A 14,175-nucleotide genomic window follows, 5' to 3' on the forward strand; every position below is an offset into this window, starting at 1 on the left:
CCACACACCTACTCACACTTCTCCACTTATGATTCAGTCACCTAGACCCCAAACCTACTTACAGGACAAGTAACAGTTTTTGGATAATTTAACCAGTCTGCGCCAAACTGAGAACTTTCAGGAAAAACTTCCAAATGTCTCAGAGGTAAATTTATTTCACTTAAAAGGACAGCATTTATTCTAAATTACATCATTTTAATTTTCTTTTTTTGTAACTGGTGTTAAGTGTCCCTTGTTTTCTGAAACAAGAGAGACAATGGAGCTGTTTGGCTATTGTTATGTTACATGTGGTAACATTAAAGTTGGTCACCCTGCCTCAGTCTCTGCCCAGTTGAAATCTGAGACATGAACAGCCTGCAACAAAAGCCTCAGCTTGTTAGAATGGCCCAGAAGGCCCCTGCCATCTTCCCCTGCACGTTCCCCTCCAAGAAGACCACACTGCGTTCAAAAACAAACTCACCATGTTCGTATGATGATTTCCAATCCCAGAACACCCCACTCACCTCCTACCCATCCATCACTGAGCGAACAACTGATTAGGGATGGCATATTTTCAAACTGTCTAAAATACTATTTGTCTAAATGGGCTAATGCCTATTTTAATAATATTTCTTTGAATGCTTACAGTTTTTAATTATTCCCTAAGGCATCTATATTAAAAATGGCACAATTTCAGAATCAAAAAAATAAACTAAAGTCAGGATTTTATCACAACAGCTGGGTGACACTTGCTGGCAGGAAGGTAGGTCTAAGGTGGCCAAGTCCAGGGCCACCAGCCCAGCTAGAGAACTCAAACCTCCCGTCCCCCCACCTACTTCTCATGGGGCTGCTGGGAAAATCTGAAAATAAAAACAAAAGACATTTGGAAAAACACTTTGAAAATACTAAAATACACACCACCATAGTAGAAAATGGTTGGCATTATATTTTGCAGACTGTTGTGGGCTCCTTATTGAACATGGGCAGACAGAGGAAGATTCGAATATGCCCTGCTACAATAAACAGCATTTAACTGTTGTTTCCTACTGCATCTGCAGCTCCCTAGGGTAAAAGGTACCAGTGCTTTTAAAGCCTGCATTCCAGATAACAGTGACTATAGAGGTAGGTCATCTGAAAGGAATTATCAAATGAGAGAATAGTCTTTATTTTAAACTCAGAGCCATAAGGTTTTCTCCATAATCTTGAACATAAAATCACCTACTAGATAATTATATTTACCTGTTGTTTAAAAAAAAAAAATGTAAAATACAACATAAAACAAATGCTACTTCTAAGTAACACACTTCCAAATCCTCAAATGATGGGTTCTGAAAGAGGTCACTTCAGCACATGAATTATTTAGCTCTCCTTCCCGGGTATTGATTTCCTACAGCAACTTAACCTGATTACAGAATACTGTAATAAGGAGGAAAATAAAAATGAGCACTAGCAGTATATGCTTTCAATTCTCAATTTTAAAATATAATTAACAAGCATAATCCAGCACTTCAGTATGACTGTTTTCAGCAAACTCAACTAAACTAAGTTTCAGAAGACAGATACACACCTTCACCATCCAGGACAAAAGAACACAGAGCAGATGAGCTGCATGCACGCCAGCTTCCCCACAGGGAGACAAATGAACACTTGTTACTGTGCACAATTTACTCTGCTTAATACCTGCTTCAGCTGAAGGGTTTGGAAACATTGAGACAACGAATTAAAAGCCTGCCAGGAAACCCATCCCACAGGAAAGCAAGACATGGAGCATTCTTCTTCCAACACAAACCTTGTTCACATGGAGCTCTTTCACATCCTCTCAATGTTCCCAAAACCTGGGCCAAACCTCCGTGGAAAGACCGAAGGCTAATCAATTAAGACCTGTGATATACAATGCCTCTTTCATAGTTTTCCAGTTCCATTTTTACATTAAAAAAAAAATGCAAATCTTTAAAAAGGAAAAATTTTTTATACAATGATTCTCAAGACAGATTCAACCCCTCCACTACCCTGTTTATATGTACTTTTTTCTACCCTCTGTTGGGAAACTATAGTAGATTCCTTTCAAGACAGCCTATACTAAAAAAAAAAAAAAAAAAAGACAGCCTATACTTACTAGCAAATGTCTTGTAATTGCAAAAGAATTTATTTTCATGAGCCGTTTACTGTGAATACAAGAGACAGGGAAAAAGTTAAAAAGCACATAAATACCCAGAGGCTGATGAAAACACAGCTAATCTCAGCTTCCTATGCCCAATTCCTCTCTCCTAGTCCTTGTGGGTCAACATAAACATTAACATAGCCACAAGTTTCAAAATTTTTCCCTGCCTCAATGCAAACAGTCATAACAATTATTTGCCTGTTTCACCCATGATCTTTAGTTATCAAAGCAATGATAAAATACCATAAATATCTTTTTTCTGAGTTAAACAGCAGTAATTACAAACACTTTCCAGAATATATTAGAACAGCCTACCTTTCCCAGCGGTCATGACTGTCAGTGATGGAGGCACAAGTGAAAACACTGCTCTGAAAGCTACACCTGCTCACACACAGCCCCTGACGCCTCAGCAAACTCTCCACCCACAGGCTTCTCCAGTGCGATCCAAGCACCAAGGACAGCGGCCGCCCTATTCCAAAATAAAAGCCTACCCTATAAAGAACAGTGACTTGTTTAAGGGGCAGGGGCCTTTCTCTAGCTGACGTTACTCATGTCAGAGAACCTTCTTTAAAACTGGTGTGGAAAAAAATTTTAACCAACTACTTGCTCAACCCCCACCCCATGGAAAAAGAGAATTTCTTAACATAAACTTTAAATAAAAATAAAGTACAAAGGCTATCTTATTTCCACCCGGAGGATGATAACGTAAGCTGTCACCTGCAGCTTGAGCTACTGAAGCTAGCATCAGGAAACAGTTTCTTCCAGGCTGTTCTAGGGGGTGGTCTCCCTGGGCAGCACAGCAAGCTTGCCAGTCTTGTGATATATCATCCCCACAGCCGTGACTATGGAAACACTTTTCTAAGACACTGAACCAGAATCCCAAGCCTTGTAATATGCAGACTCTAATAAACAAGCAGGGGGAGCCCATTATCAGCACTTGATCCACTTACTCACAATCACTGTTTTAAAATACTATACAATAATGGTTTAGCTTCTTAATAAAGAAAAGACCATCAATTTACCTTTAAATTAATGCTTTGTCCTAGCTACACTGGACAACAGTTCAGAGCTTACCTAACAATTCACCGTTGAGTCTATCTGCTTTCACACTTTTATTTCTCATTTCCAACAACTTAGAAATGATATCTAACACTTTTCAAATAACAAATTATTTTAGTAAAACAAAAGAAGGCAGGCTGCATTTTACAGCAAAGTGATACCCTAGATACATTCATGGGTTAGGGTCAATAATTTTATGATTATTATCTAGTTTATAGTTTGTCAGCAAATAAGTACTTTTCTTTAGCTACAGATTTATTATAGAATTTTCATAGATTTAACCAGCATGACAGTTTCATTCTTTCCTCATAAGCATGTTAGCTTTCCTCAAGAAACTCAAAAGCATGCACATTTTTAACCAAATTAACATCTATGGGCCTCATTTCAATCAACCCCAATTAAAGATCATTAAGTGGCTGCAGATAAAGGACAATGACTAGTCTATAATTACTGGCTCTTTCATGCTGAAAATCCAATTCTCCCATGAGCATACGCACATCTGCATGATTTAAAAATGTACATAGAAAATAATTTGCTTTTTGAAACCCATAAGAAGGAAAAACTGTAATTTTTGCTTCAAGGGGTTTGCTAATTACATGGAGATGGAAAAAAAGAAACATCTACAAAACAACGTATTTTTAACTCTCATATTCCTGCCACTCAAAACTCAAAGGCCTTCAGGTAACCTAGCAACAAAAAAGAATCACACAAAGATGAAGTATTCCATTACAGCCAGGTCACTCACCCCCAACTGCTGCTCAGATGCTTTTTCACTGCTGTTTTCGTCACAAGTCTAATACTTGTGAAAAATGAAGTCTTTGGCATTTATATAATCAATTACACACCTTAAAACATAGTTTTGAACATGTCAAGAGAATTACAACCCAGGACAAAACCCATTTCTTCCCTAAGTGTATTGCTATTACATTAATAGTTCCTTTCAACTTAGCTCAAATCCAGAGCTTTTATTTCTTACTTAAAGGAGCTTTATTGTTCACAAGCAACAACAACAAAAAATAGATAAATTAGAATTCATCCAAATTAAAACCTTAGATGCCAAGAAAGTGAAACACAACCAAAAACTGGAAAAAGAATATTTGTAAATCAAATATCTAGTAAGAGTCTTATAATCTAGTATATGAAAAGAACTCTTATAGCTCAACAATAAAAACACAAGTAAACCAATTTAGAAATGGGCAAAGGACTTGAATAGAGCTTTTCAAATAAGATCGTTTGTAGAAACAACCAACAAGTACATGAAAATACACTCAACATCATTAGTCATGAGGGAAATGCAAATCAAAATAATGAGACACCACTTCACACCCACTACAATGACTAATTTTTTTTAAAAAAGAAAGAAAACAGTGTATGTTTTGTTTTGCTGGAGAGGATGTGGAGAAAATGGAACCCTCACACATCGCTGGTGGAAATAAAAAATGGGGAAACCGTGATGGGAAACAGTTTGACAGTTCCTCAATAGGAGGAATAATTCTGTGAACACAGAAATGCCACAGGATCCAGCAATTCTACTTCTAGGTATATACTCAAAAGGATTGAAAACATATGCTCAACAAAAATGTGTAAACTATTCACCATACCAAAAAGGAAGAAACCATCCAAATGTCTGCTGAACACAATAAACAAAATGTGGCCCAGCCAAGCAATGGAAGAGAGGTACTGATGCACTCCACAACATGCACAAGCTCTGAAAACGTTCTGTCAAGTGAGATAAGCTACACAGAAATCAACACTGACTGTATGTTCCATCCACCTGAAATGTCCAAAAAAGACAACAAGTCCAAAATAATCCAATACTCCACAAGAAACAGAAGTATGACAGTTATTCTCAAACGATGTTCTTTATAATTAAGAAAAAATGAATATACCCAGAAAATGGAGCAAGAGAGGAGAAACCTATCACTTTGAGTACCAACCCCCTTCCAGGCGCTGTACTGGGAGATGTGACATCTGATCTCACTTACTCTGCACAACGAAGGACCAAGCTGGCTCCCAGGAGTGAAGCAATGTGCTCTCAGTCACACAGCTGAGCTGGACAGAGTGAGAAGTGGTGAACTAAGAGGAGAAAGCAGAGTCCTATACCAGGATCTTAAGAGGAAGGATAAAGAGGACAGGGAACCACAGGCGGCCCAAGGGGGTGGCCAGACTGAGATGAGGCTGCAGGGCTAGACAGTGTGGCTACAGCAGACTGGGAAGGATTTGGGTTACCTTGAGAGCAATGAATTGAAATAGTAAAAAGATTAAAAAAGGAAAAAAGTAAGCAGGAAGGGCAGGAGGCAGAATCTGCCTGCAATACAGAAATGTTCTGAAAGACTCTTCAACTAACCCCTTTATGGGACTGAAGCCTACCCTCTCCAGCTACCATCACCACAGAACTAACATGGCATTATTAATGTCTTTTCCTTTCTCTTGAAACAGAGTAACCAATTTTAACTGTTTTTCTCTGTTCTTGGAAGCTGATGGTAACAATGGGCTGGATATTTTCAGGAGATTAATACTTGCACAATTTCTAAAAAGAATATACCTAATCTGGAACTGATGCTTACTTTCTATTTTAATGTTTCTACTAAAATACACTCAATATAAAGGGCCATGCTCGCATCTTGAATCTGACTTGAATGACATAATGTATTCTAGCTCTTCTTCATACAGCCCATTATTTCTGACAGATGGGAGATAAAACAAGACAAGCTGTATGCTGACAACTGGTGAAGTTGGCTGGTGGCCACACGGGGGTCCATTACTCTCATCTATCTACATTAATGTACACTTAATGTTTTCCAAACAAAGAAATGAAAAGGGAAGGGTGGTCAGAAGACCTCTTGCTCAGCAGCACACACTCTATTGTGTGTTCATAGAGTTTGGCTACAAACTGTGTCCACCTCCAAGAAAGTGCAGGTCTGATCTGCTCAGACTTCGGAAAAGTGAATACTTCACAAACGAACATCAAAGTGACAGTGCAGGTAATATTTAAATGTTTTTAATACTGTCCTGGGTGAAGGGAACAGTAGATCTTCTGGCCTCAGTCTCTTCCACTACAAAACAATTTTCAAGAGAAAAAAGTTGGTTCTCCTTTGGGCAATGTCCTACAACAAATAGAACAGACTTGGGGATGGGGGCAGGCAGGAGGAAGGCAGAAGGACAGTGAGCAGGTGGTTTTAGATAGATGGGATCAGAGTGCTGGAGACAGTGAGAAGTGTCAACAGCCACAAGAACCATTGATGACACATACAGGCAGGGAGGAAGATGAGGCCTTTGGGACAACAGGCAAGTTCTGATTTACATGCCTGGACAGACAGTGGAAGACGTACAGAGAAGATCAAGGATAAGGTTGCGTTTAGGTGTCTGGGGTTTTGTCTTTGAACAACAGGAAGAATGTGAATCTGGATTTAGATACCATGTCTCCAATACAAGAAGAAATGTCAGACAGGCAGCTCCTTCACATCGCATAGTAACACTAAGACAAGGTGTGGGCAAGAGATGCATTATCTGGCTAGTCAATGAAGTTCTGCTGCTGCTGCTAAGTCGCTTCAGTCATGTCCACTCTGTGTGACCCCATAGACAACAGCCCACCAGGCTCCCCCGTCCCTGGGATTCTCCAGGCAAGAACACTGGAGTGGGTTGCCATTTCCTTCTCCAATGCAATGAAGTTCTAGTCATACATAATTACCACCCAAAGGAGAGCACTGCCTGAGAAAGAAACAGGCCTAGGACTAAGCTTTCAGAATTTAAGTGGCAGACATTAAACAAAGGAAGGACATCTAGAAAGAACAGCCCAACAACAGTAACAAATTAGAATGAGGTGAGGCCAGAGGAGCCAAGGAGGAAGGATGAGGAGGCAAGGTGAGTGACTCGGTTGGGTGCAGACTGGGAAACGTCAGCAGGGCGAGCAGCACAGAGGCCACCTGGTGACAGTGCCAGCGGCTGCCTCAGTGACATGACGGGACCACGAGACTAGAGGGCCAAGGAGTGATTACAAGGTGAAGAGACTGAGACACAGAATACAGATGTTAAAAAAAAACCCACAGGCCCAAAACACAGGCACTTACACTACGCCCCACCACCAGAGTGCAGCGCCCACGTTCCCTGACTGCAGTGTCCTGTGGTGGGTCAGGAATTTCCCGGCCTGCACCAATGAGCTCATCTGTCTCCGGGGCGTCCTCCAGCCCCCAGAGGAAGATGAGGTCACTGCCACACAGCCCCATCCCATCCCCCACAGGGGCATTACTTTAGCCTGAAATAATCTTTTCTGTTTATGACCTCCTTGTCTTGCCTTTAAAAATCTTTCCTTTTCACACTCACCAGATGGGATGCCGCCCAACTCAAGACTCATTCAATAAAGCCAATTAGATTGTTAAAATTTACTCAGCTGAATTTTGTGTTTTTTGACGCAAACCACTCAGGGTCTGCTGTACAGGGGAAGAGAGAGGCAAAGCAACGAGAAAAACTAGATGAAGACATATAGATATGCCTGGTTTTACTGAAAGACACTCAAAATAGGCCAGACAAGTTGGGGGAGGAGAGTGAGAAAAAGTGTGGGCCAACCTCTTTCATGAAGTTAGATGCAAAATTCCTCAACATCGTAATGACAAACTGAACTGTACACAAAGAACTGTACACTATGGACCAAGTGGGATTTATTTCCAAGTATGAGAGAACAGTTTACCATTTAAAAAAAAAAAGCACTGTAACTCACAATATCATCAGGCTCAACAGAAGCCAAAGAAGCATTTTGGGGGGGGAAAAACCCCAACAACCCTAAAAGGCATCCAGATTAGAAAGTAAAAAACAATCTCTATTCACAGATTAAATGATCTTGTAAATAGAAAATCCTAAGGAAGCCACTGAAGGGGAAAATCAAGAGAATAAACAAGTTGAACAAGACTGCCAAATACAAGATCAAATATAAAATTCTACTATTTTTCTATATACTGACATTAAACAATCCAAAAATAAAATGAAGAAACAATCCCATTTACAATACCACCAAAAAACAAGATATGTAGGAATAGAATGAAACACCCAGGAATAAATTTAACAAAATCAGTGCAAGACTTGTACACTGAAAACTACAAAACACTGTTGAAATAACTTCAAGACCTACATAAACTGAAAGGTATCTTATGTTAATGGACTAGAAGGCTGAATGCTGTTTAGATGACAATATTCCTTAAAAATGGTCTACAGGTCCAACATAGTCCCTATCAGGATCCTACAATCCATATGGAAATGCAAGGAACCCAGAAGGGTCAAAACAATCTTGAAAACACCACAGCTGAAAAACTCAAACCTCAACCCAAATGTCCTTCAACTGATGAGTGGATAAACAAAACACAGAATAATTATAGAAAGAAATATTATTCAGCCATAAAAAGAAATGAAATACTGATATATATATATACACACACACACACACACACACACACACACACACACACACACACACACACATATACATACACACCAGGCGGATGAACCTTGAAAACATTATGTGAAGTGAAAGAAGCTATAAACCATATGATTCCATTTATACAAAATGTCCACAACAGGCAAATCTGCTGTTTTGCAGAAGGTAGGCTGTCAGGGACCGGAAGGAAAGGGAACTAGTTAGTGCTAATGGGCACAAGGTTTCCTGGGGCTGATGACAATATTCTGGGATTAGATAGTGGTGATAAGTATAAGATTTTCTGAATATATGAAAAACCACTTTTAAAAGGTGAATTCTTTCGGTATGAATTATATCTTAATATTCAAAATCGGCGGATGATATGGGGAAAAATTCTAACACCTAGCTATGATAAAAACTCAGATGAACAGGAATCAATGAGCACTATCAAAAACCTACAGTTAACATCAAACTTAGTCATAAAAAACCTAGGACTGGGAACCAGGCAAGGAGCTCCATTCTCACCATTCTTACTTTAAGCTTCCAGCCAGTGCACTTAGGCAAGAAAAGGAAAAGAATACACATCTGAAAGACTTCAAAACTGTTCCTGCTTGTAGATGACAGTGAGTAAACATCTTACTGATCTCCCAAAGTTACCGATGACAGACTTAAATTATTTGGGTTAGGAATTCTAAAGCCTTTATACATATACCTTAGATTATTCTATTCTGGCTCTAACAATTAAAACCGTAAGAATATGAATCAACAGGTATCTCTCATTTTACTGCACTTTGCAAACACTGCAATGTTTTTTCCTCCCTTCCTTCCTTCCTTCCTTTTTTTTCACTTGAAGGGTTTGTGGCAAACTTGCAACATGCAAATCTACTGAAGCTATTTTCCCAAACAGCACTTGCTCACTTCGTGTCTCTGTGTCACTTTTCCATTACTAGTACTATTTGTTATGGTGATCTGTGATCAGTGATCATTAAAGTTACTATCTTAAAATGATTATGACTCACTGAATGGTCAAGGTGATAGTTAGTATCCTTTTTTAGCAATAAAGCATTTTTTAATTAAGGTACATACATTTCCTTTTTTTCAGATATAATGCTATCACACACTAAAAACAACTAGTTTGGTGTAAATATAACTTTATAAGTGCAGGGAAATGAAAAACTTCATATGACCCATTTTATTGCAGTATTTGCTTTATTTTAGTGGTCGGGAACCAAACCCACAGTATCTTCTAAGTATGCCTCTACAGTAAAAAGCTGAACAAGTCTCTAATAAATTTTGCGTTAAGGCTTTCTCACAAACTGTCTGTTTTTAATATAGATGCATAACAGAACTGTTTTCACCCTCAACCCTACCTCTATACCACATACATACACATACACGGACATACACACACACCCACATTCCACAAAAATAAGGAAACTGGGGGCAATATTCTTACTGAGACAATTAGATTAAAACATTGCTGAGAACTACCCAGAGCCACAGGATTCATATTGTCATGTTCATTAAAACTCATAGAATAGGGACTTCCCCGGCGATCCAGGAGTTAAGACTCTGTGCTTCCAATGCAAGAGGCATGGCTTCAGTCCCTGGTGGGAGAACTAAGATCCCCCATGGTATGTGCAGTGAGGCCAAAAATAAATACATAAAAATAAATTAAAATAAAAAAATCATAGAATATTCAAAGTATACATGAATCAATCCACCATGCTGTATGCCTTAAACTTATATAGTCCTTATACAATGTATGTCGATTATTTCTCAATAAAATGGAGGAAAAAATACTCATAAAGTGTGTGTGTGTGTATTAATATATGTATGTATAGGTATAGATATACATACAGAGAAGCCTGGTGAGGGGAGCTACAGTCTATAGGGTTGGAAAGAATTGAACACAAGTGAGCACTACCTTGACTTGATAGATACAAAATCCTCCAGGCAGGCCTCCAATGTGGATGTGGTCTTTGTCCCCAGTGTCAGCATTATAATGAGATGCTGTCTCACATACAATAAAGTCAGGAAACACAAACTCAGCTTCTGCCACCCCTCCTACCTCATTGCCCAGTACTTTATATCTTGATGCCAACAAGTTTTAACTAGAAAACCACACAAACTACACAGACACACACAAAATATAAAGTATGCCATGGTTAAATATACGTTATAGAATTACAGGAAAATTAATTAGTAAAGAAAAATAACTTTGTTGGTGATAGCTAAATCATAATTAATCTTTTTTTGAATGCTATGTTTTTACAAATGTACAAAAAAGAAATGAGGGTTATTAAAAGTGTTTTATAAGAAACAAGCTATTTAAAGACAATTCCTTACTAACAACAATGGGTATGCAAGCTGGAGTATGAGTCACAAGACCTGGATTCTGTCCCTACTCTGCCTTTAGGTACCATGTCACTCTGGGAGAAATCACTCAAACTTTTAAAACAACCTCAAAATGTAAAAACTATACTATGATCTAAGATCCCCAGCAATTGTGAAATGGCTATCATACAACGAGGTATCCAAGACTAGAAAAGTTCTTGATGGCAACAGACTTTTTGATGATTCCCAAAAGGCACTAAGGATAAAGAAGAGAATAAACAAAATTCCTACCCTCATGAACAAACAAAAAGATATTTTTGTAATACTATAATACATTAAGAAAGAAAATCAAGCAGGGTGAGTACAGAGTGCATTCCCTCACAATACTGGGTACGCTGTTCTTGACATCTGTGTAATGAAGGGAGCCTGCAGCTGAGACCTGAATGGAGTAAGAAGGCAGCCCTAAATGACAGCCAGGGACAAGTGTCTCAAGCAGAAGGAATCATAAGCACAGAGGCCCTGAAGCAGGACAAATGTAAAATGTTACAAATTAGCTAGGAGGCCAATGGGCTGGAGCCAAGAGAACTTCTGAGAAGAACAATACAAGATGATCTCAGAATGGGGGAATGCACCAGACCACACAGGCCCGCAGCACACCGTGAGCCCCTGAGCTGGGCAACCTTCAGAGGATTCTGAATGAACAAAGGACTGACATCACTTGCACTGCATTCTAAAAGGATCACTCTAGCTGCTGAGTGAAAAGCAGGCTTTGAGAGAGTAAAACCAACCATCCTGGTTAGGAGCTGCCACAAGTGCGCAGGTAAAATGCCACAATGCCCTGAACCAGAGGAAGAGCAGTGGTTACACTGGGAATCTTTGGGATTCTGGATGCATTTTTAAAATAAGCCAATAATTTAGCTAATGGATTCAGTGTAGGTTGTGGAAGAAAGTCAATGACAAGATCATCTTTTCCAGCCTGGGAAGGTGGGTAAATGGAGATTAAATGCTCACACCCAGAAACACTTAGCACAATATCAAATCCAGCTGTTCAGAATCAGAATATAGCATTCCTTAGGCTAAAAGCAAACCTGGAAAAGCACAAGTAGAATGGTTGCTTTTTCTACTCACCATTCGCAGACTGTATCATGTTTCCAGATTTTTGGACTTCATCAAATTTTGTAAAAATTACATTCAACCTGTATGAAAAATATATATATAAACTATTAACCATCACTGTTTACAATTATATTTTATACTAATGTGAAGTTGAGTCTTACTCATTGAGACCCATCTAATAACAGTAACTATGCCAACAAGAAATGAGCCATGCTTAAGCCAAGCACCGACCTAATGGCTCCAACTGAAAGATCTCCTTTAATTCTTGTAACAGCTGTATAAGAAATTATAAATTATCATACCCATTTTACAGATGGAGAAATCCAGACCCCCTTACTTAAAGTGATACAGCTGGTCAGGGTGGTGATGCCAGCCCCAAGAGTAAGAACCAGAGGCCAGGCTCTCAGACATTATATTAAACTGTGACATCTCCAAACAAAATGCATGCATCATGAAAAATATTTGTTTCTCCTATTTCTAAGCACATACTGCTGATAACTTGGAGTACAGATTTTCAGAATGCATTGATACTACAATACAAAGCCTTTTCTGTGACTTCTGCTTATTTTTAAAAAATGCTATAACTTGTCTAAAAGTAAATGTTGTGACTGGATAATCTTCAGCTTAAAAATCCACATGATACATATTTTCTATTATTGGATCACTTTAACTTTGACATTTTGAAAGCAGCAAAACTCCTTAACTAGTCCAAATAGTCCATCCTAGTGATACCAAAAATGCGAGGAACTGGGATGGGTTGGAATCCTACCTTGTAGGAAAAGTCAAGAAAAAAAGAGGCTTTTCCAAGCAAAATACAGATATATTGGAATAAGCATAAAGGCTGAGATTACAAAGTCATGCATTTTTGCATTCAAACTTGCGCTACCCATTTCAGCGACCAGACTAGAAATGTTAGCACTTTCTTACAAACCAGCCTGTCATGCAAGTTCTAATCACTTCAAACAGGTTTGATTTCCTTTCAAATCAGGATGGAAGCCCTTTGGGAGCAGGGATGGGACCTGTATCATCTTTGGTATTCTGTGCACACCAAGCATCATCATGCAAGAGGGTGATGTCACCACAAAAGAGGGCTGGTACCTGCTGCTGCCCCTCACCCTAAAGGTGGAAAGCCAGGTAGTTCACACACTCTAGTGTCAACTCACACGTGCATTCATTCACTGGGCCAGCACTGAGCTAACTGGGTGCTGAGACTGGAAAGTTCCCACCATCGAGAGCACCTATTTACCTCTACTTCATTCTAGTCTACTTACACTGTGACATTCTAAGATACAGAGGACCCAAAATACTCAGCAGTAAACAGAGGTAAAATGAAGGAGGTGAACCAGCCTGATGCACTGCCTCTCCTGCTTCCCATCTCTTGACAGATAGTGATCTTTTCAACCCATCTCTCCAGGTACCCAGATGTACCCTCAGAATCCTCCTCAGAACTGCTCCGGACAGCTATCACCAATGTGTCACAATGGGCACTGAATTAAAGATTTGTCACTCCTGGACCAGATGAGTAACACTACCACTCACTTTCTACTCCAGGTTTCACTGAAAATCTGGCAAGATGTCTTAGAATCAAGTTCTTAAGATGTCCATCGCCTTCCCTTTTCTAAGTACAAAGACTCCCAATGGCTTAACAAGCCCATAAATAATATCCCTATACAGGTTGCCGGGGTCTGCCCTGACCAAGTTACCACTTTGTTGAGTCACAACTATACCCTCTGACGTGAGCAGGCCTGCAAGTCTGCCCAGCAGGGACAAAGGAGATCTCCAGCTGGTTTTCCCTGAAATCACTGGGAGGGGGTGAGTATTTCTTCCATTCCTAGGAGAGTATTCACCATTATCCATGGCAACAGTGGAAGCATCTGCAAACTCTATGCAGACCTCAGGTGATATCTACTCACAGTGGCCACATTACCCATAACCAGCAGGCCCAACAACCAGGCCTGAAAATGCTAAAATGATTACCATTGTTGGCACCTGCACCTTAATTCAGAGTTACTTCAGGCAAGCAGGCATGCCTTCCCCCTGCTTTCATGTTCCTGTCTCACAGCTGCCTTGTTCACTGCTCAGTAATGCCTAGACCATAGCTCCTGTCAAGATGGTC

The 14,175-nt window shown here is 39.5% G+C and overlaps 1 protein-coding gene across 15 annotated transcripts in view; it reads right to left on the reverse strand.

Moving 5' to 3' along the window:
• CLASP1 (cytoplasmic linker associated protein 1) overlaps nt 1-14,175 on the reverse strand; it is a 273,403-nt gene that overhangs the window by 134,628 nt on the left and 124,600 nt on the right. For all 15 annotated transcript variants that reach the window (XM_070769105.1, XM_070769110.1, XM_070769114.1 and 12 more), the window contains exon 8: nt 12,072-12,139. In XM_070769105.1, coding sequence (XP_070625206.1) covers nt 12,072-12,139 — 68 coding nt within the window. The remainder of the gene's footprint in view (nt 1-12,071; nt 12,140-14,175) is intronic.

Source organism: Bos indicus, chromosome 2, assembly GCF_029378745.1.
Source record: "Bos indicus isolate NIAB-ARS_2022 breed Sahiwal x Tharparkar chromosome 2, NIAB-ARS_B.indTharparkar_mat_pri_1.0, whole genome shotgun sequence".
Classification (NCBI taxonomy): domain Eukaryota; kingdom Metazoa; phylum Chordata; class Mammalia; order Artiodactyla; family Bovidae; genus Bos; species Bos indicus.